Below are 15,721 nucleotides of genomic sequence, written 5' to 3' on the forward strand. Positions count from 1 at the left end.
TTGAACCCATTTTACAGGGAAACTGAGGAACAAAACAGTTAAGGAATTACCCCCAAGAGGCATTGCTAGTAAGAAGCTTCTAGGTCTCTAACTCAGGCGATTACACTTTGAATGCGAGCACTAGAATCAAATGCACATTATTATTATTTGCAATTGCTCATTTTAACTCAGCTTCCCAATTAGCACTTAACAGAAAACTCTTACCTCTGGTTTGCTAAGGCTGGATGAAACCAAGGAGCCAGATCCGACGTCCAAATCCCACTGCTTTTTGCCATCGTTTTCAGGGTCCAATGCAGCAATCCGCCCATCTAAAGTGCTGATAATTACTAAGGATCTGTAAAGTTAAACAGAAGAAAATTTAAAAGCTACACCCACTCTTGAAAGAAAACCTGCCCCGTCTGTCTTTATCTATATGAGAGGAGAGAGAATCCACCTTCCTCCCCACACTTACTACACTTTGACCCCACTAGCTTTACCTTTAGATGACTACGATAATTCAACATGTCCTTCATCTATTCCTGTCATGTACAAAGAGCCCCAGGCTCCTGCCTGGGTTGCCTCTCAATTCTGCATTCTAGAGTTCATTATCTCCTGTCCTCCTCTCTATTTTACCCCAATGTTGAAAGTCTTCCCTGAAATGCAGTCTTCTTATTCTAAACGAAACCTTAGTCTACCTTCAAAGACAGTTTTCTTAAAGAAACTCAAAGAACTTTCCCCCCCCACATCCCTTGACCAATGAGCCCAGTGATGGCCTGGCTGGGACCTTCACTCCTCCTCCTTGTATCGTCCAGACCACTTCTCACCTCTCTGAAAAACTGCATAGCCAGAACAAAAACATCCTATCATTGTGAATGAGGGAGAGTGCGGGTGGAGACCCAAAGCCTATCTGTAGACAACTGGACATCACCTTACAGAAGGGGCACAAGGAAGAGACAAGCCAGTCAGGGTGCAGTACAGCACCGATGACACATACAACTGTCCTCTAGTTCTTTAATGCTTCCTCTCCCCACCACCACTATCATAACCCCAATTTTATTTTTATAAATCTGGCTAGACCAGAGCATGTGCACGGATATGGATAAGAGCTGGAAACACAGGGAGCCAGGACAGATAAACCCCTCAGGACTGATATTGAGAGTAGCGATACCAGGAGGGGAAGGGGAAGGTGGGGGAGAAAGGAGGAACCAATCACAATGATCTATATATAACTCCCTCCCAGGGGGCTGGACAACAGAAAAGTGGGTGAAGGGAGACATCAATCAGTGTAAGACATACAAAATAATAGTAATTTATTAATTATCAAGGGTCCAAGAGACAGGGAGGGTGGGGAAGGGAGGGAGGGGAAAATGAGCTGCTGATACTAAGGACTCAAGTAGAAAGAAAATGTTTTGAGAATGATGAGGGCACCAAAAGTACAAATGTGCTGACACAATGGATAGATGGCTGGACTGTAATAAAAGTTGTAGGAGCCCCTGTGGGGGGAGGTCAGTTGCTCACAAGCATCCTCCCTGAGGGTGATCAGTTGTCAGACTGCAATAGGCACACTCCCTGCTGTTAAAGACAATGAACCAGCCTGCAGTCATCTATTTGGTTCCAATCGGTAGGGTTTACACCCTACTGATAATGGATCCTATGGAGATCTAGGGAATAGGTCAAAGTTAAGCTGCCATCCTAAATTTAGGATCTGCCCATCTTGTCACGTGTATATCCCCAATCCCTCCTCTTCCTATTGCGATATGTCCCTAGACCACCCCTTCTCATTACTGTATAGCACAGCCCCTTCCTGTGACGTATGTCCTCACCTGTAATTAGGGGGCTTGCATGTCCCCAGAGAAGATAAAAAGCCTGGGCTAGCATTAAATATCTCTCTCCCTCCACATGGACCACCGAGCGGGGCAGAGGTGAGCATGCTACTATGAATCGTGTCTGACTCCATTTATTTCAATACTTCATTTCTCTCTCTCTCTTGCTCTCTATAACTTTACTATGATCTTTACTTATTATCGCTGTACAATTGTGCCTACCGGACCCGTAATGATGTGTTAGGGGCTGGCTTCCCCTGACGAGCCGCCAATAAAATGATTTAAACAAAAGAAAAGCTGCATATGATTTGCCTGGGAAAATCTTGTTCCAAACAACGATGACTACATAACCCCACTCAAGGGGAATGAATAACAGAAGGGCAGATGAATGGATACACTGGATAGTGTAAGATACGCGAGGGGAGGAAATAATAATATTTAATAACAATGGCTCCCAAGGGGGAGGCCTGGGGAGGGCGGAGATAAAGGAGAGCTGATATCAAAGAGTGTAAGAAGAAAGAAAATGTTTTGAAAACAATGGTGCCAGCAATTGTATAATCATGCTTGATCTAATTGAACTATGGATTGTTATAATATCTGTAAGACCTCCCAATAAAATGGAAAAAATATATTAAAAATCTTATTCCACACTCTACATCTGTGAACCCAGGGCTACTAGCTCCCATTTCTTAAGGATTTTAGCTCCTGATTTACTGTCACTATATAACATACATATATACTCGTACATAAGTCGAGTTTTTCAGCACATTTTTAATGCAGCTTTTGTGGTAAAATTAGGTGTCTCGGGTGATATTTGGGTCAGCTTATACTTGAGTACATATGGTACTTCTATCTCAATTATGTGTGCTTTCATTATCTGTGTGGCGTGCCTCAGCCACTCCCAATCACACCAACCCACCTGGCCATGAATAATTCAATCATCCTACCCCCAGTCACCACGACTCTTCTTCTTCCACTCTGCTGACTGCAATTAACCTCTGACCCCACCAGAACATACAAGCCACTGATACTTTTACATTTATTATGGTCTTCATCAGCATCATGCCCTCATTTCTTCCATATCCGGTTTCAATCCCACAGTCCTTCACTGTAAGCACTTCTTGCACGCGCACACACACACACACACACACACACACACACACACACTTCCATGCTGTCTCTCGAACTGTCACACTTGACTTGACTGGTGGAATAACTTTGGTTGAATTTCTGCCTTTCCCATCCCTGTACCCATGCGCTTGAAAGCGGCTGAAGAACAACATATCCGTGTTGACTGGTCTCACTTTAAATTCATGACCAGTGACTGCAAAACAAAGAGCCCTGGTAGTGTAGTGGTTATGCGGTGGACTGCTAATCGCAGTTCCACAGAGGAGGCTTTTTACTCCCTTAAAGGGTCACAGTCTTGGACACCCACAGTGGGAGTTCTACCCTGCCTTGTATGGTCATTACAACTCGGGAGCAACTCCGTGCTGGTGAGTTTGGTTTTTTTCGGTAACTTCAAATGGCTTTTCATGATGCTCAACAGTCAGCGCGCTTCCCTCTGCTGCCCACTACCCCACCTTTCTGGGGAACTTGTACTTCCAATTCATGCATCAGTAATGCTGTGGCCTACAAAGCTGAGAAAACAAATTGACGAGCTTGCTTTCTACCACCCCATATCCCATCTCTCAGCACCTGCCCCCATGCATTTTACTTTCCCTCCTGTTACTGCAGGGGGGTGTTCCACGCTCCCTCCACAATCTACACCTCCTCTTAGACAGCAGCACTCTTCCACCTTCACACCCAAGGACACGCTCCAGGGAAAACTCTCCTCTTGCACCTGAGCATTCATTAGTCCCTCTCTTCTGGTGCTTTGAATGCTCTCTTCAGCATGCAAACTTGCCAGAATTCTTCCTCCTCGAAATAATGAAGACCTGGGCGTCACAACTGTCCAGCCCAGGACTGGTCATGAAGACGGTACGGGACCGGGCAGTGTGACACTCCATTGTGCCTGGGGTCGGTCGCCATGAGTTTGGTGGTCAACTCAACAGCAGCTAACAACAACAATAACAACAACAAAAACCAAACCAGATCCAACAAAATAAGCCACATTTGCACTTCCAGTTTCAAATCCATGTCTTTTGTTGTTGTTGCAGCAAACCTCCTTAAAAGCGCTGTTCTAATGCCCCAAGTCTCCCAGTCCTGTTCTCTCTTGCTTCAGTCTCTTGCTTCCCCATCTCACTGCAGCTGTGTGTGTCTGAGTCAGCAGTGACTTTCACATCGATAAGCCCCGTGGTCAGCTCTCAGTTCTCAATCCACTGGACTGGCTGACAGCTACTGCTCCCTCCCTCCCTCTATCCCTCCCTCCATGAGACTCACACTTCGAATGGGTTCCCAGATGCCCTAGTCTATTGACTTTCCCCCTCAGTGTATAAGCCTTCTCAGTTTCATTTTCTGGTTCCTACTCATCTCTCCTACCTCTTAAAACGGCAGTTGTCAACCTGTGGGTCGCGACCCCTTTGGGGGTCAAATGACCCTTTCACCGGGGTCACCCGATTCATAACAGTAGCAAAATGACAGTGATGAAGTAGCAACGAAAATCATTTGATGGTTGAGGGGTCACCACAACTTGAGGGACTGCATGAAAGGGTCACGGCATTTAGAAGGTTGAGAACCACTGTCTTAAAGTATCGTCTATCCGGATGTAAGTTTTGTGTGTGATCTCACCTCACTTCATAACTTCATTTGCCATCTAGATGGAGGTTAATCGCACATTGCAACCTTGGGTCTGCCCTTCTCCCCAAGCTCTGGGCTTACACATCGACCTGCCTCCCCCATCAAGGCGGTTGATCAGGCATCTCAAAGTTGACATAGCTCACGTCACTGCCACCAGACTGACTCCTCCAAAGCTTCAAACACCATGTGCATGACACTCCCTTAGAACTTCAAAGCTGCTGTTTCTCCTGGTTACACTGAACCTCCCCCATCCATAGCAGGTTCTCAATAGATAACGTGCTGACCTAAAGCAAGTCGTGCAGTTGTTTCAAAGCACCTGAAGCATATTTGCCTGTGCCAAAGACTATGCAAATTCCTAGTATGTACACTTAATGTTTCTGGTTAGAATTATGAGACACAACTTCACCTTTCTTTTTTCACTTCATGTGAAGCTGTCTGCTCTCATAAAGATGTAGTCTCAGAAACTCTACGTAGGGTCATTATGTGTCAGAATCAACTGTCTGGCAGTGGGTACCCGGTAAAAAGGTGGTGCTGTGAGTCAATTCTAACCCATAGTGACTCTACATACTAACTCAAGAGTTGGAAGTTTACGTCTACTCAGGGTGTCCTCAGGAAAAAAAAAGGCTTAGAGATTATCTGAAAAAAAAATTAGCCACCGAAAGCCCTACGGAGTTCTATTCTGTTACACAGAGTTAGAATCAACTTGAGTTCAAATGAACTTGACAGTAACTGGTGAAAAGCAGAGAGATATCAGCCTATTTAGATGATGACTCTATCTAAGAGTCTAAGAGCCCTGCTCATTGGCCTACTACTGACTGAGAAAGGGAATCAATCACACAGACAGGTATTATGCAAAGCCAAGTCCTGAGGCTGAGTCAGGGGGAATCAGAGGGCATCATTCAGAAATGACATTTGGAACAAGCAGTAACTAGACACAAAAGTGAGCCCCAAGCCCTCCAACACAGGGTCAGTCGCGGACCATTTTCCTCCATGGTGTACGGTTTCTATAAACGGAATGAAAGACCTTTAGCTTTTCCATGAATCAAAGTAATTGCAGGGGTAACATTTCTAGTGCAAGTCCCTCCTGGCTTTGCTCTTAGTTCCTTCTGAAGTCTTCATTCAGCATGTCTGTGCCTGAGTAGTATATCGTGACTTCACCTCGCTCAGCATAACCCTGAGTTACCTAATCCTAACAATAACCTGGAGTCTGCTGAAAACCATGAAAGGTTCACATGTCCCATCCCACGAGGAGGCTTTAAGTCTGTAGCTACTTCCTGAGAATAAGATAACAACTGACTGCCTAGATCAGTGGTTCACAACCTTCCTAATGCCACGACCCTTTAATACAGTTCCTCACGTTGTGGTGACCCCTCCAACCTTAAAATTATTTTCGTTGCTACTTCATAACTGTAATTTTGCTACTGTTATGAATTGGGTGACCCCTGTGAAAGGGTCATTTGACCCCCGAAGGGGTCACAACTCACAGGTTGGCCAGCGCTGATGAATAGAGCAGGTTAATCATTCTTCCCAGGAAACTCTTCTAAAACATCTTTCACATACGTCTGGCATTTGTTCGGAACAGTCAACAGCAAGCACTGTGCTCTCACTCGGAACCCAATTCTTTGCAGCTGTGCTCAAGGAAAGTTGGCAAGGACATCCTGGGTGCCAGATCCACGCACCTCACTGGATTTATCCTGCAGGCAGCAACTCAGACAGCGGCCAGCTCCTCTTTCGGAGCATTCTTCTTTCCCTGGCTTCAACCCTGCCCATGCCCTCCTGGGCCCTCAACTACCATTGTTGCAGCTCTAGGTCTCTGGAAAGCAGCCCAGAAAGTTCTAGCTCTTTCACTCTTCTCTTCTCTGTTCTTCATGCTCCTCCTCAATGACCAAGGCACCTCCCAAACATAAGACTCACTGTCACTGAGTTGATGCTGACTCACAGCAACACTACAGGGCAGGGCAGAATTTTCCTTGTGAGTTTGGGAGACTGTAATTCTTTATGGGAGTAGGAAGCCCATCTTTCTCCCAGGGAGCAACTGGTGGTTTTGAACTGCTGAACTTGCAGTGAGCAGCCCGCGTAACCACTACATCACCAGGGCTCCCAAACCTAGACACTATAGTATTTACAGTTTGCCACCTCTCTCCTGACTCCAGTTCTGCATCTTGAGCAGGACCGACTTGTTATCATCACAACAGGTGTGGAATGTAACACTGCTCTCCCACCACCTACTCCAACTTTCCCTCAACAGTACAACCATCTAACATGTCATCAGCTCAACCTGCTCCCTCACCCTTTACACCTATATATGAGCCACAGGCTCTCCTCCATTTGTGAAGCTTCTCTGGAATAGTTTCCTCCTCCTTCATTACCCTTGCCCTTGCCCCGGAACAGATTCTCATTTCGAAACACACCTTCAAAGGCAACTCAGAAAAGGAGGGGGGAGAATGACCACACAAGAGAAGAATGCAATCAATATTATTAAAAGATACATATAAAAATTATAGAATTGGTATTTGTTTTGCTGTGCATAATCTCAACAACAAAATAAGACAGTTAAAAGTATGTAAACCTACTGGGTTGCTCTGGGTCAGAATTCACTCCATAGCAGTAAGGTTTTCATTTTTTTTGCGGGGGTGTTGTATAACATGATCTAGTTTCAGCTTTGGTTCTACTGTTTATTTGTTTGTTTGTTTCAAAGAAAGAAGCCACCATCAAATGCCTTTCTGACATATTTTTCTACCTCAAGATTTTTTTCTCTGTCCTCCCAATTGTTATGTTCCCATAATAGAAATCTGACAAACTTCCAAAATCCCCCTGTGAATAATGGCCACACTCCTAGGTATGGTGCAGAAAACCTTTCATAATCTGGTTTCCATATATTTTTCTCATCTCCTCAATCTATAATGCCATCTCCTGCTGCCTCTCCCAACCTAATCTCCTTCCCCTTTCTGGCTGCTTGATTGCCGCCGCCACCACACACACACACACACACACACACACACACACACACACACACACCCCTTTAGTAAAGTTGCCTTGATAATGTACATTTTGCCTCACATCTTAGATGATGTCACTTGCCAACTGTGCATCCATTGTAATGAACTCATCCAACTTTATAGGAAACATGTGAAAACCAACCAAATATTCCAGCTTTCTAGAAAGAAATCATCATATCAGATTTTATGTATATCTAGAACAAGGACACCTGACTTTAATTAGCTTCCTCCTCATTAAATGACTAATTTGCATTAGTTTATTTTAAAATACTGACAATCTCGTGGGTCACCACGTTTTATCTTTGCAGATCCACAAGGGTCCAGGGACCTGGCTTGGGAAGCACAGCTCTGTGCCCACTTTGTACACACCTCCCTTTCTGTGCCTTCTCTATACTCCACCTCATAGTGCTTGCCTGTCACCTATTAACGCTGTAGCTTATTCTATAATCTAGTCCTCTTCCTGCCAGACTCTGCCCCATTTATCTAGTCCTAGCACCTAACAGTGCTTAACCCCTAATAAGATGTGGTTAATGTCTGATAAACTCTTCTATCAACCTAACAACAAAAACAGACGCTGAGAATGATAAATGTGAGTTTCAGACCTTAACATTTCTGAAAGCTTGGGTGGGGGGGAAGTTTGAATTCGGACTTTCAAACTTCAGTTCTATTGTTTGCTTAAGTGGCCACAACTAATCCATTTGAACATGCATCTGTTCATTCCTTTACAGAAATCACCTGATGATGTCTTGTCCTTAGTCCTATTCAGGCTTGGATTATGCACAAAAACTATCATATATGACCTATGTCACAGTGAACAACTGACTTAAAATGAATTGTTTGCTCCCACTTACGTCACTCAGAATACCAGCCAATTTATTAAGTAGACCATCTCCTGATAGATGTGGTGGGTTCCTTCATAAAGTAATGTTAAAGGATCCCTACTCCCTGCGGAAATGTATCCTGTGAGAGAAGGTAAGCACATGCTCTCACGTAATGCCATCGAGCGGATGCAGACGTAGAGACCTTACAGGGAAGGGTAGAACTGCCCCTGTGAGTTCCCGAGACTGTGACTCTTCACAGGGGTACAAAGGAGCGGCTGGTGACTTCACACTGCAGAGCACAGCCCAAAGCACAACCGCCAGGCCACCAAGCTACTGGTTCAACAGTTGCTACAGTGACAACTGCTGATCTTCATCATTCCTCTCTTGGAAAAACAAACTAACAAAATCGAGGCTCCAGGATTTATAATATGGTCTGGTAAAATCTTCTTCTTCTCTTTCTTCATCTTCTTTAAAAATGTATCCAGGAATCTCCTCTGAAAACACTCCACTAAAGGAAGTATGTGTTCTTATTTGAAAACAAAGTTGTAATTGTACTGATCGAACTTTGCTAGACCTCACCTACTAAGTAAATCTCCAACTCAAACCTCCTTTATTTAAACATATCACGAGATTAGCCCTGCCCCAAATCAAAACAGGCATAACGTCCAAGCTTATCAGTTATTATTTTAAAATGTTGATCCGTCAGCTGACCATAAGGAAACAGAAGCTAACTTTACAACATCACACACCAGAGTGGTGACAGAGGCCCCTTTCCTGTTAGTTTAAAGCATCTTTTGGAAGCACTTTCTTTCCTTTATTCTCTGAAATAAAGCGACTACTTAAAAAATAAAGCCAGGTTTTAAAAAAATCAATCATGTCCTTCCCTTTTTGTTTGTAACCAAAAGTTGTCGAATATTTTGAGCATGTGTCATAAAACTGTACAAGCAGCTCCTCAGTTAGAGAAAGGACCAGCAGGCAGAGCGGCCCGGCTGGAGTAAGGAGTAATAGGGACAGTCCCCTGTCGCACATGGAGACTGGCTTCTGCAAAAGATGTGGGAGCACGCAGGGAAAGCCCACAAGCACGCCATTTTCTCATTCCGTTCCCTGCCATCCAGGCCGGAGTCACGGTAAAAAGGCAGTCGTAGAGAAGCACAGCCACTGCATGTCCAAAGGATGCCTACTGTGGTTTACAATTTTCTTTGGCAGTTAAGAATAATCTGTTCATTAGATATGGCTTTTAGTCAGCTTTGTCAGTCTAGACTCAGAAGACGGCTGTGTGGGGACGAAGTGAAGGAGTTCCCTTAACTTTGCATTCTGAAATTCTAATTGTTCAATGAGGGCTGTGAAGTGCTCGTGACACCCCTGGTGGTGTAGTGGTTATGAGTTGGGCTGCGATCTGCATAGTAGGCAGTTTGAATCACCAGCAGTGGGGAGAAAGACTGCTTTCTACTCCCGTAAACAGTTACAGTCTCAGAAACAGACAGGGGTCGCTATGAGTCAGCATTGACTTGACAGCAGTGACTTTTGGTTTGGGTTGGTGGCACCAAAGGTAGGTTGGGCTGCTAACTACAAGGTCAGCGGTTCTAACCGACCAGCCTCTCCAAGGGAGAAAGATGAGGTTGTCAGCTCCCATAAAGATTTACAAAGTGCCAGAAACCATATATAGGGTTCGATATGACTCAGAATCAACTTGATGGCAGTGAATTTGGTTGGGATTTAATATTTTTTAGTGTAATTATAAATTTTAAAATCGGAGGCAGGTTCTGGACCTTTGTTACATATCAGGTCAGCTTGTCAAAGGGCAGGGAGAAGAGAGGGAAAGAGATATAACTTTGTTTACACATGCAATTAAAAAAACCTCCATGTACAAATGCACAAATCAAGGAAGCGCCTCCATTATGAGAGAGGACGGAAAGGCTGAGGGGAAGGAACATATGGTTTGTGAAGGAGTATAGTGTTAGGATAAACCAGATTCTTTATAACTTTTGCCGATGCCAGACTGTCAAGCTGAGAATGGCTGCCCCATCACCAAGAGCCCCAAAAAACAGTTGCAAACCTACCCTCTGTGTCAGAGTCCAAACAAAAACTAGCAACTCTTGCGTGCACCGACACGCACACAGCTCCCCAGTGAGGCCAGCCCGAGTTCCTCCCAACGTCGGTCTTGCAGTGACGCTCCTGACGTGCCTGACGCATGGTACTGTGTAATGGAAAAAACGGACACGCTTGCCAGAAGAAGCACACACTTACTTTGGCTAATTTTAAAGGAAACGTGGTTTATTCACTGATTCCCATGCTTGAGAATGCAGGCGAAGCACTTAAATGAAACCAATAAAGAGCTTAAAGGACCAGTGGTAAGAGTGGTGATACCGGGAGGGTAGAGGGAAGGTGGAGTAGAAAGGGGAAACTGATCACAAGGATCTCCATATAACCCCCTCCCTGGGGGACACACAACAGGGAAGTTGGGTGAAGGGAGACGTCAGGCAGTGTAAAATTTGACAAAATAATAGTAATTTATTAATTATCAAGGGTTCGTGAGGGAGGGAAGGTGGGGGAGGGAGGGGGAAAATGAGGAGCTGATACCAAGGGCTCAAATAGAAAGCAAATGTTTTGATGATGACAACAAATGTACAAATGTGCTTGACACAATGGATGTATGTATGGATTGTGATAAGAGTTGCATGAGCCCCTAATAAAATGATTAAAAAGAAGAAGAAGGAAACATAAACAACCAGCGAGTCTCATATGGCTTCTTGAGCCACAAAAGACACATGCAAAAATAAAGTTCTTATCCCCCACCTCCCTCTTTTGAGAACAGATTTGCAAGTACCAAAATTCTGCACAGCTGTTTGTGATAAACGCTTGGTTAATTCTAATCTGCTCCCCTGATCCTCCTCCTTTCAACAAACAGGATAACCATTTAAAGGTTAAAAACAAAAAAACAAAAACCAGGATATTGATCTATTGTTAGGGAACTGATATTCTCTGGTTTTTGACCTTGGCATTTTTGTTTGCCTTTAAGATAGTTTGGAAAAGTTTTATAAACTTTGCATTCTTATCTCCTGTTGACTCCATCAATTTACCTACCCTGGTTTCTCAGACTCTGCGCACGAGGTCACACAGCCAGGCAGACCTCCTGAAAACAGAGCCTGTCTCTCTCACCCATTCGGTTTGCAGGCAATCACTCGGTCTCTGCCCAATGAACTTCCTCATTTTCACTATCCTTGTTTCCAAGAAAGAAATGTCTCTCTAGCTCAGCTTCTCAAGCTGTGGGTTGCAACCCCTTTTGGGGTCGAATGACCCTTTCACAGGGGTCACCTGATTCTTAACAGTAGCAAAATGACAGTTATGAAGTAACAACAAAAATAATTGTATGGTTGGGGGTCCCCACCACGTGAGGAACTCTGGCTATGAAGCTCCCTCTTCTCAGTCTGAACATAACACGAGAGGATCCCCAGTTCTAAAACTGCCTCCCACCAGGACTGGAAGGGGCAGGGGGAGCGGGGAGGGGGGACGGGGTTAAGAGTGGACCAGAAAGACGTGAATCCTTAACCTCTTACAATCTGAATACCGCCGTCTCTTTTGCTCATGACCACATTCTTAGTCTCTAGCCTGTTCTCCAACCTAGTCATCTCTTGTTTTTCCCTAGCTTCTCACAGCTTCAGCTATATACCATGACCTCTAGCCACTCATTGCCACCCAGCTACCAAATGTCTCTTTATCTGGATGTGCTGTTACCATGTCAACATCAAACCTTTCATACCTGGTGTTTCCCGCTCCCCTAAATCTCTCCATTTTCTTACACAGGCATGCATGCCTGGCCATCCAGGCAGTCTCAATCTTTGGATAGAGATGCCAAGGGAGAAGGCATCGATTCATATGCCACAAACTACAACTCTGCATCATATGTCTCTCAAATCTGTCTCCCACTTAAGACTAAGAACCCCTTATCTGAACTGCTATTACATCCTCATTTCAGTAACCTCATTTCAAGTTTTCAGTGCATACTATTGTTATAGAAAAATTGATAAAAACTTTGATCATACCTGGAATTCAAGTTCCTCTGTTCAATACTTCCCAAACATCACGTGCATACCCATCAGCTGCACATTCTCACTCAATGAGTCTGGGGTGGTACCTGATCCTAGATTTCTAATATGCTCCTAAAGATGATGGCAGTACTTGTGAAGTTATGAGTACATACAATATGGCTCCAACCCCTTTCTCTACCCTCACCTTTTAGTCCTCTCTACCCAACACACACGTGTATGTCTGCACCTCTCCCATGCACACTGACCTCAAGTAGACACACAAAGAAGATGCACCGAGAGAAATGGTTCCCTAAACAAACTTTCCAGCATTGGTGCTTCTTGGTTGTGTTTTGTTCAGTCTAGTGTCTACAACTACAATTATATCCATTTTCCAAGAACGAAATCATTCTGCCACAGTCTTTTCTTATGCTTCCACCTGCATCACTGTCACATCCCATCCTGAGAAAACGACAAAAACTTTGGGATACCCATAGCACTTCAAACACAGTTTCTGATCTAGTTTGTTATAACGTTCTTGTACCAAAAGGGCAAAAGCAAGCCAAGACTGCTGCCACTGAGCTGATACCAACTGAGAGCAGCACATATGCTCAGAGTAGAAATGCGCTATAGAGTTTTCTTGGATATAACTTTTAATGAGAAAGTAGCTCGCCAAGCTTTTCTTCGGGAGCACCACTAGGTATATTCAAAATGCCAACCTTTAGGTTACTAGTAGAGGGTCAACTGTTTATAACACCCAGGGACTCCTCTTCTCTGCTAGACAGTAAGCTCCAGGAATGGAGGAACAATCTGCCCAGCCTCTGTATGCTCCAGGCATCTTGTGTTATATGTATCAGTAAGTGCTTTCTGAAGTAGATAAACAATCCAAGAAAAACAAAGCGTTTCACTCCAAAAACAAACAAACAAACCCCTCTGCCATCAAGTCACTTCTGCCTCATCACGACTCTAAAGGCCAGAGCAGAACTGCCCCAGTAGAGCTCCCAAAGCTGTTGGTCTTCCCAGAAGCAGTCTGCCACATGGTTCTCCCACAAAGTGGCTGGAGGGTTTAAGCCACCAGCCTATAGTTAGCAGCCAAGTGCTTTAAACATCGTACCACCAGCGCTCCTTGCACCCAACTTTACATCATGTAATTTACTTTGAGCTGGTGCTTCAGAAGTTTCAGACAGACAAAAAAAAACAAAAACGCTCTTCCGGGGGTGGTGATTCATCAGCAGGACCTAAGAAAGCATTATTACATATGTGCTGCTAAAAACAAAACAATGACGTACTTACAGATTCAAAAGGAACCCACAGCACTTATCCAGTTTTTAGTGGTCTCTAGGCATACAGACCAAGTTTCAGATCATTTATTAAAAATTAAATCGAATTTGTTATGAAACTTACTACTGCATCATAAATTTACAACCCTGTCTCATCCAGATTTTAGTCCTCCTTGGTTTGAAAGATCTAATGTTCCTTTTATTGTTCCATTTATTAAATGAGACATCACTTTCCCCTCATCTGCAAAGCACTTTCCGACGAAGATGCCTACATGTGTGCCTAGACTCTAAAAGTGGTTAAAATCGCGTATCACGAAGCAATACTTTTAATGGCTTTCGTGTCCACAGCCAAGGCCCCTCTCTCTCTACTGGTATGTAGTAAATCGTCTAAGTACCGAGGCGCTGCCAATAGTCCAGAACCTCCCCATAGTTCTCACATGTTAGCCGTTTGAGAGGAGGCCTACAGTGCTTGTTATACGCGCAGATTCCAGGTTCCGACTCAGAGAACCTCAGGGTTCGGTAAAACGGGGGTGGGGCCCAGAGGGCTGCACACTTAACCAGCATCCCCAGGTGAGTTCGGATGCAGGTGTTACACAGGCCTCAATTAGAGGCAAACTGCCCTCAGCCCTCATCTGGGGGCACTACGGGGGCTGCGTTTAAAGGCAACTCTCCCTCTAAAGTCCTACCCATCGGTCAAAACAGTACTGACCTAGGCTGCCTCGCCTGAGAATGACGCGGAGAAAAAGTTCCTTGGAGAATGAACCGAGCTGGACAACAATGACTGGGGGAGAGTGGCTTGTTTTCTTTCAGCCTCTGAGAAATTCTCCACGCATCCCTGGGACAACCGTGCTGAAGCTGCTCTCGCCAGCGAGCAGAGCGCCAACCAGCCGCTGGCCCCAGGGTGGCCGGTGGGAAGTGGTCGCCGCCCCGCCCTCGCCCGGGTCCCACTGCCCACTCTGAGGTCACGACCTGGGTCCCGGACTTCCAAGAGCCCTCGGCTCGCACGCGTAAACAAGGTGTCCGCCTCCCGAGGGTCCGCGGCCGCAGCGCCCCGCCCGCGACCCCTCACCTGCTCCGCGGCCTCAGCGCCACCTCGTCGGCAGGTTCAGGCTCCTGCGGCTCTGGTTCCCCCGCGGTTGCGGTCAGCGCCTCGGCGTCCTCCACCGTCACCTCGGACGCCGGCACCCGGGAGGCCGCGGTGGGAGCGGCCGCCGCCCCCAGGCCGAACGCCGCGTCGGAGGACGGTGCCGGGAGGTCGCGGACGCGCCCCGCAGCCGCCGTCCCCGCCGCGAGCCACAGCAGCAGCAGCAGCGGCAGCGCCCGCGCGAGCGGCCCCGGGCAGGTGGCGCGCTCCATCAGCGGCCCGCCCCGCGCGTGGGCATGGATGCGCGCCCGTCTCTCCAGCCGCTCCGAGCACCCTACCGAGCCGACGAGGCGCTAGGGACGCACCGTCCTGCTGTTGGCCTGGGCAGCCAGCCGCCTTCCGCGGGCCACGTCTCAGCCCGGCCTTCCCCACAGCCACCTGACTGACAGCTTCCCTGGGACAGCGCCCATTGAACGAGCTTGCCGGGCGTCCGTACGCTGATTGGCCGAGGCCTCCGCCACTCCGAAAATCAAGGCTGTTCTGTTGGGGGAGGCGGGCTCTCCCCCGGCGGGCCACCACACGCTGTCCAATCAAATCATATTGTCGTCCGCCCGTGGGCCGACCCTCTTCCGGGCACGGGACCCAATGGGAAGTGCCCCTCCCTGACGCCTTCTGACGCGATTGGTGCACGAGGCAGTCCGGAAAACCTGTACCCGAAGCCGATTTGCCAACACGAAGGTTGGTCTCCACCCCAAAGCAAGGCGCTGGGGAAAACCTGGAAGGCCATTGGTGGAAGCGGATGCCTCTCAAAGGCCCAGGATAACCTTTTTCTTGATTGGTTGGAAGCGGCACCTAATACGTGGCGGATTCTGACTGTGAAGAGCGCAGTCCCTGGTGAGAAGGATGGGGGCGGCGGCGGCGAGTCCTGGTGGCGCGGGGCGGCCGACCTTAAAGGACCTGCTTTTGGTGACTTT

At 46.5% G+C, this 15,721-nt stretch overlaps 1 protein-coding gene across 1 annotated transcript in view; it reads right to left on the reverse strand.

Moving 5' to 3' along the window:
• The window catches only part of EIF2AK3 (eukaryotic translation initiation factor 2 alpha kinase 3), a 91,454-nt gene extending 76,263 nt beyond the window's left edge, over nucleotides 1–15,191 (reverse strand). The window contains exons 1-2 of the mRNA XM_075563122.1: nucleotides 14,733–15,191; nucleotides 205–334 (exon numbers count right to left, since the gene is read on the reverse strand). Coding sequence (XP_075419237.1) covers nucleotides 205–334; nucleotides 14,733–15,019 — 417 coding nt within the window. The 5' untranslated portion in view covers nucleotides 15,020–15,191. The remainder of the gene's footprint in view (nucleotides 1–204; nucleotides 335–14,732) is intronic.
• Nucleotides 15,192–15,721: the final 530 nt, after the last annotated feature.

The sequence above is a fragment of the Tenrec ecaudatus genome, chromosome 11, assembly GCF_050624435.1.
Source record: "Tenrec ecaudatus isolate mTenEca1 chromosome 11, mTenEca1.hap1, whole genome shotgun sequence".
In the NCBI taxonomy this organism is placed as follows: domain Eukaryota; kingdom Metazoa; phylum Chordata; class Mammalia; order Afrosoricida; family Tenrecidae; genus Tenrec; species Tenrec ecaudatus.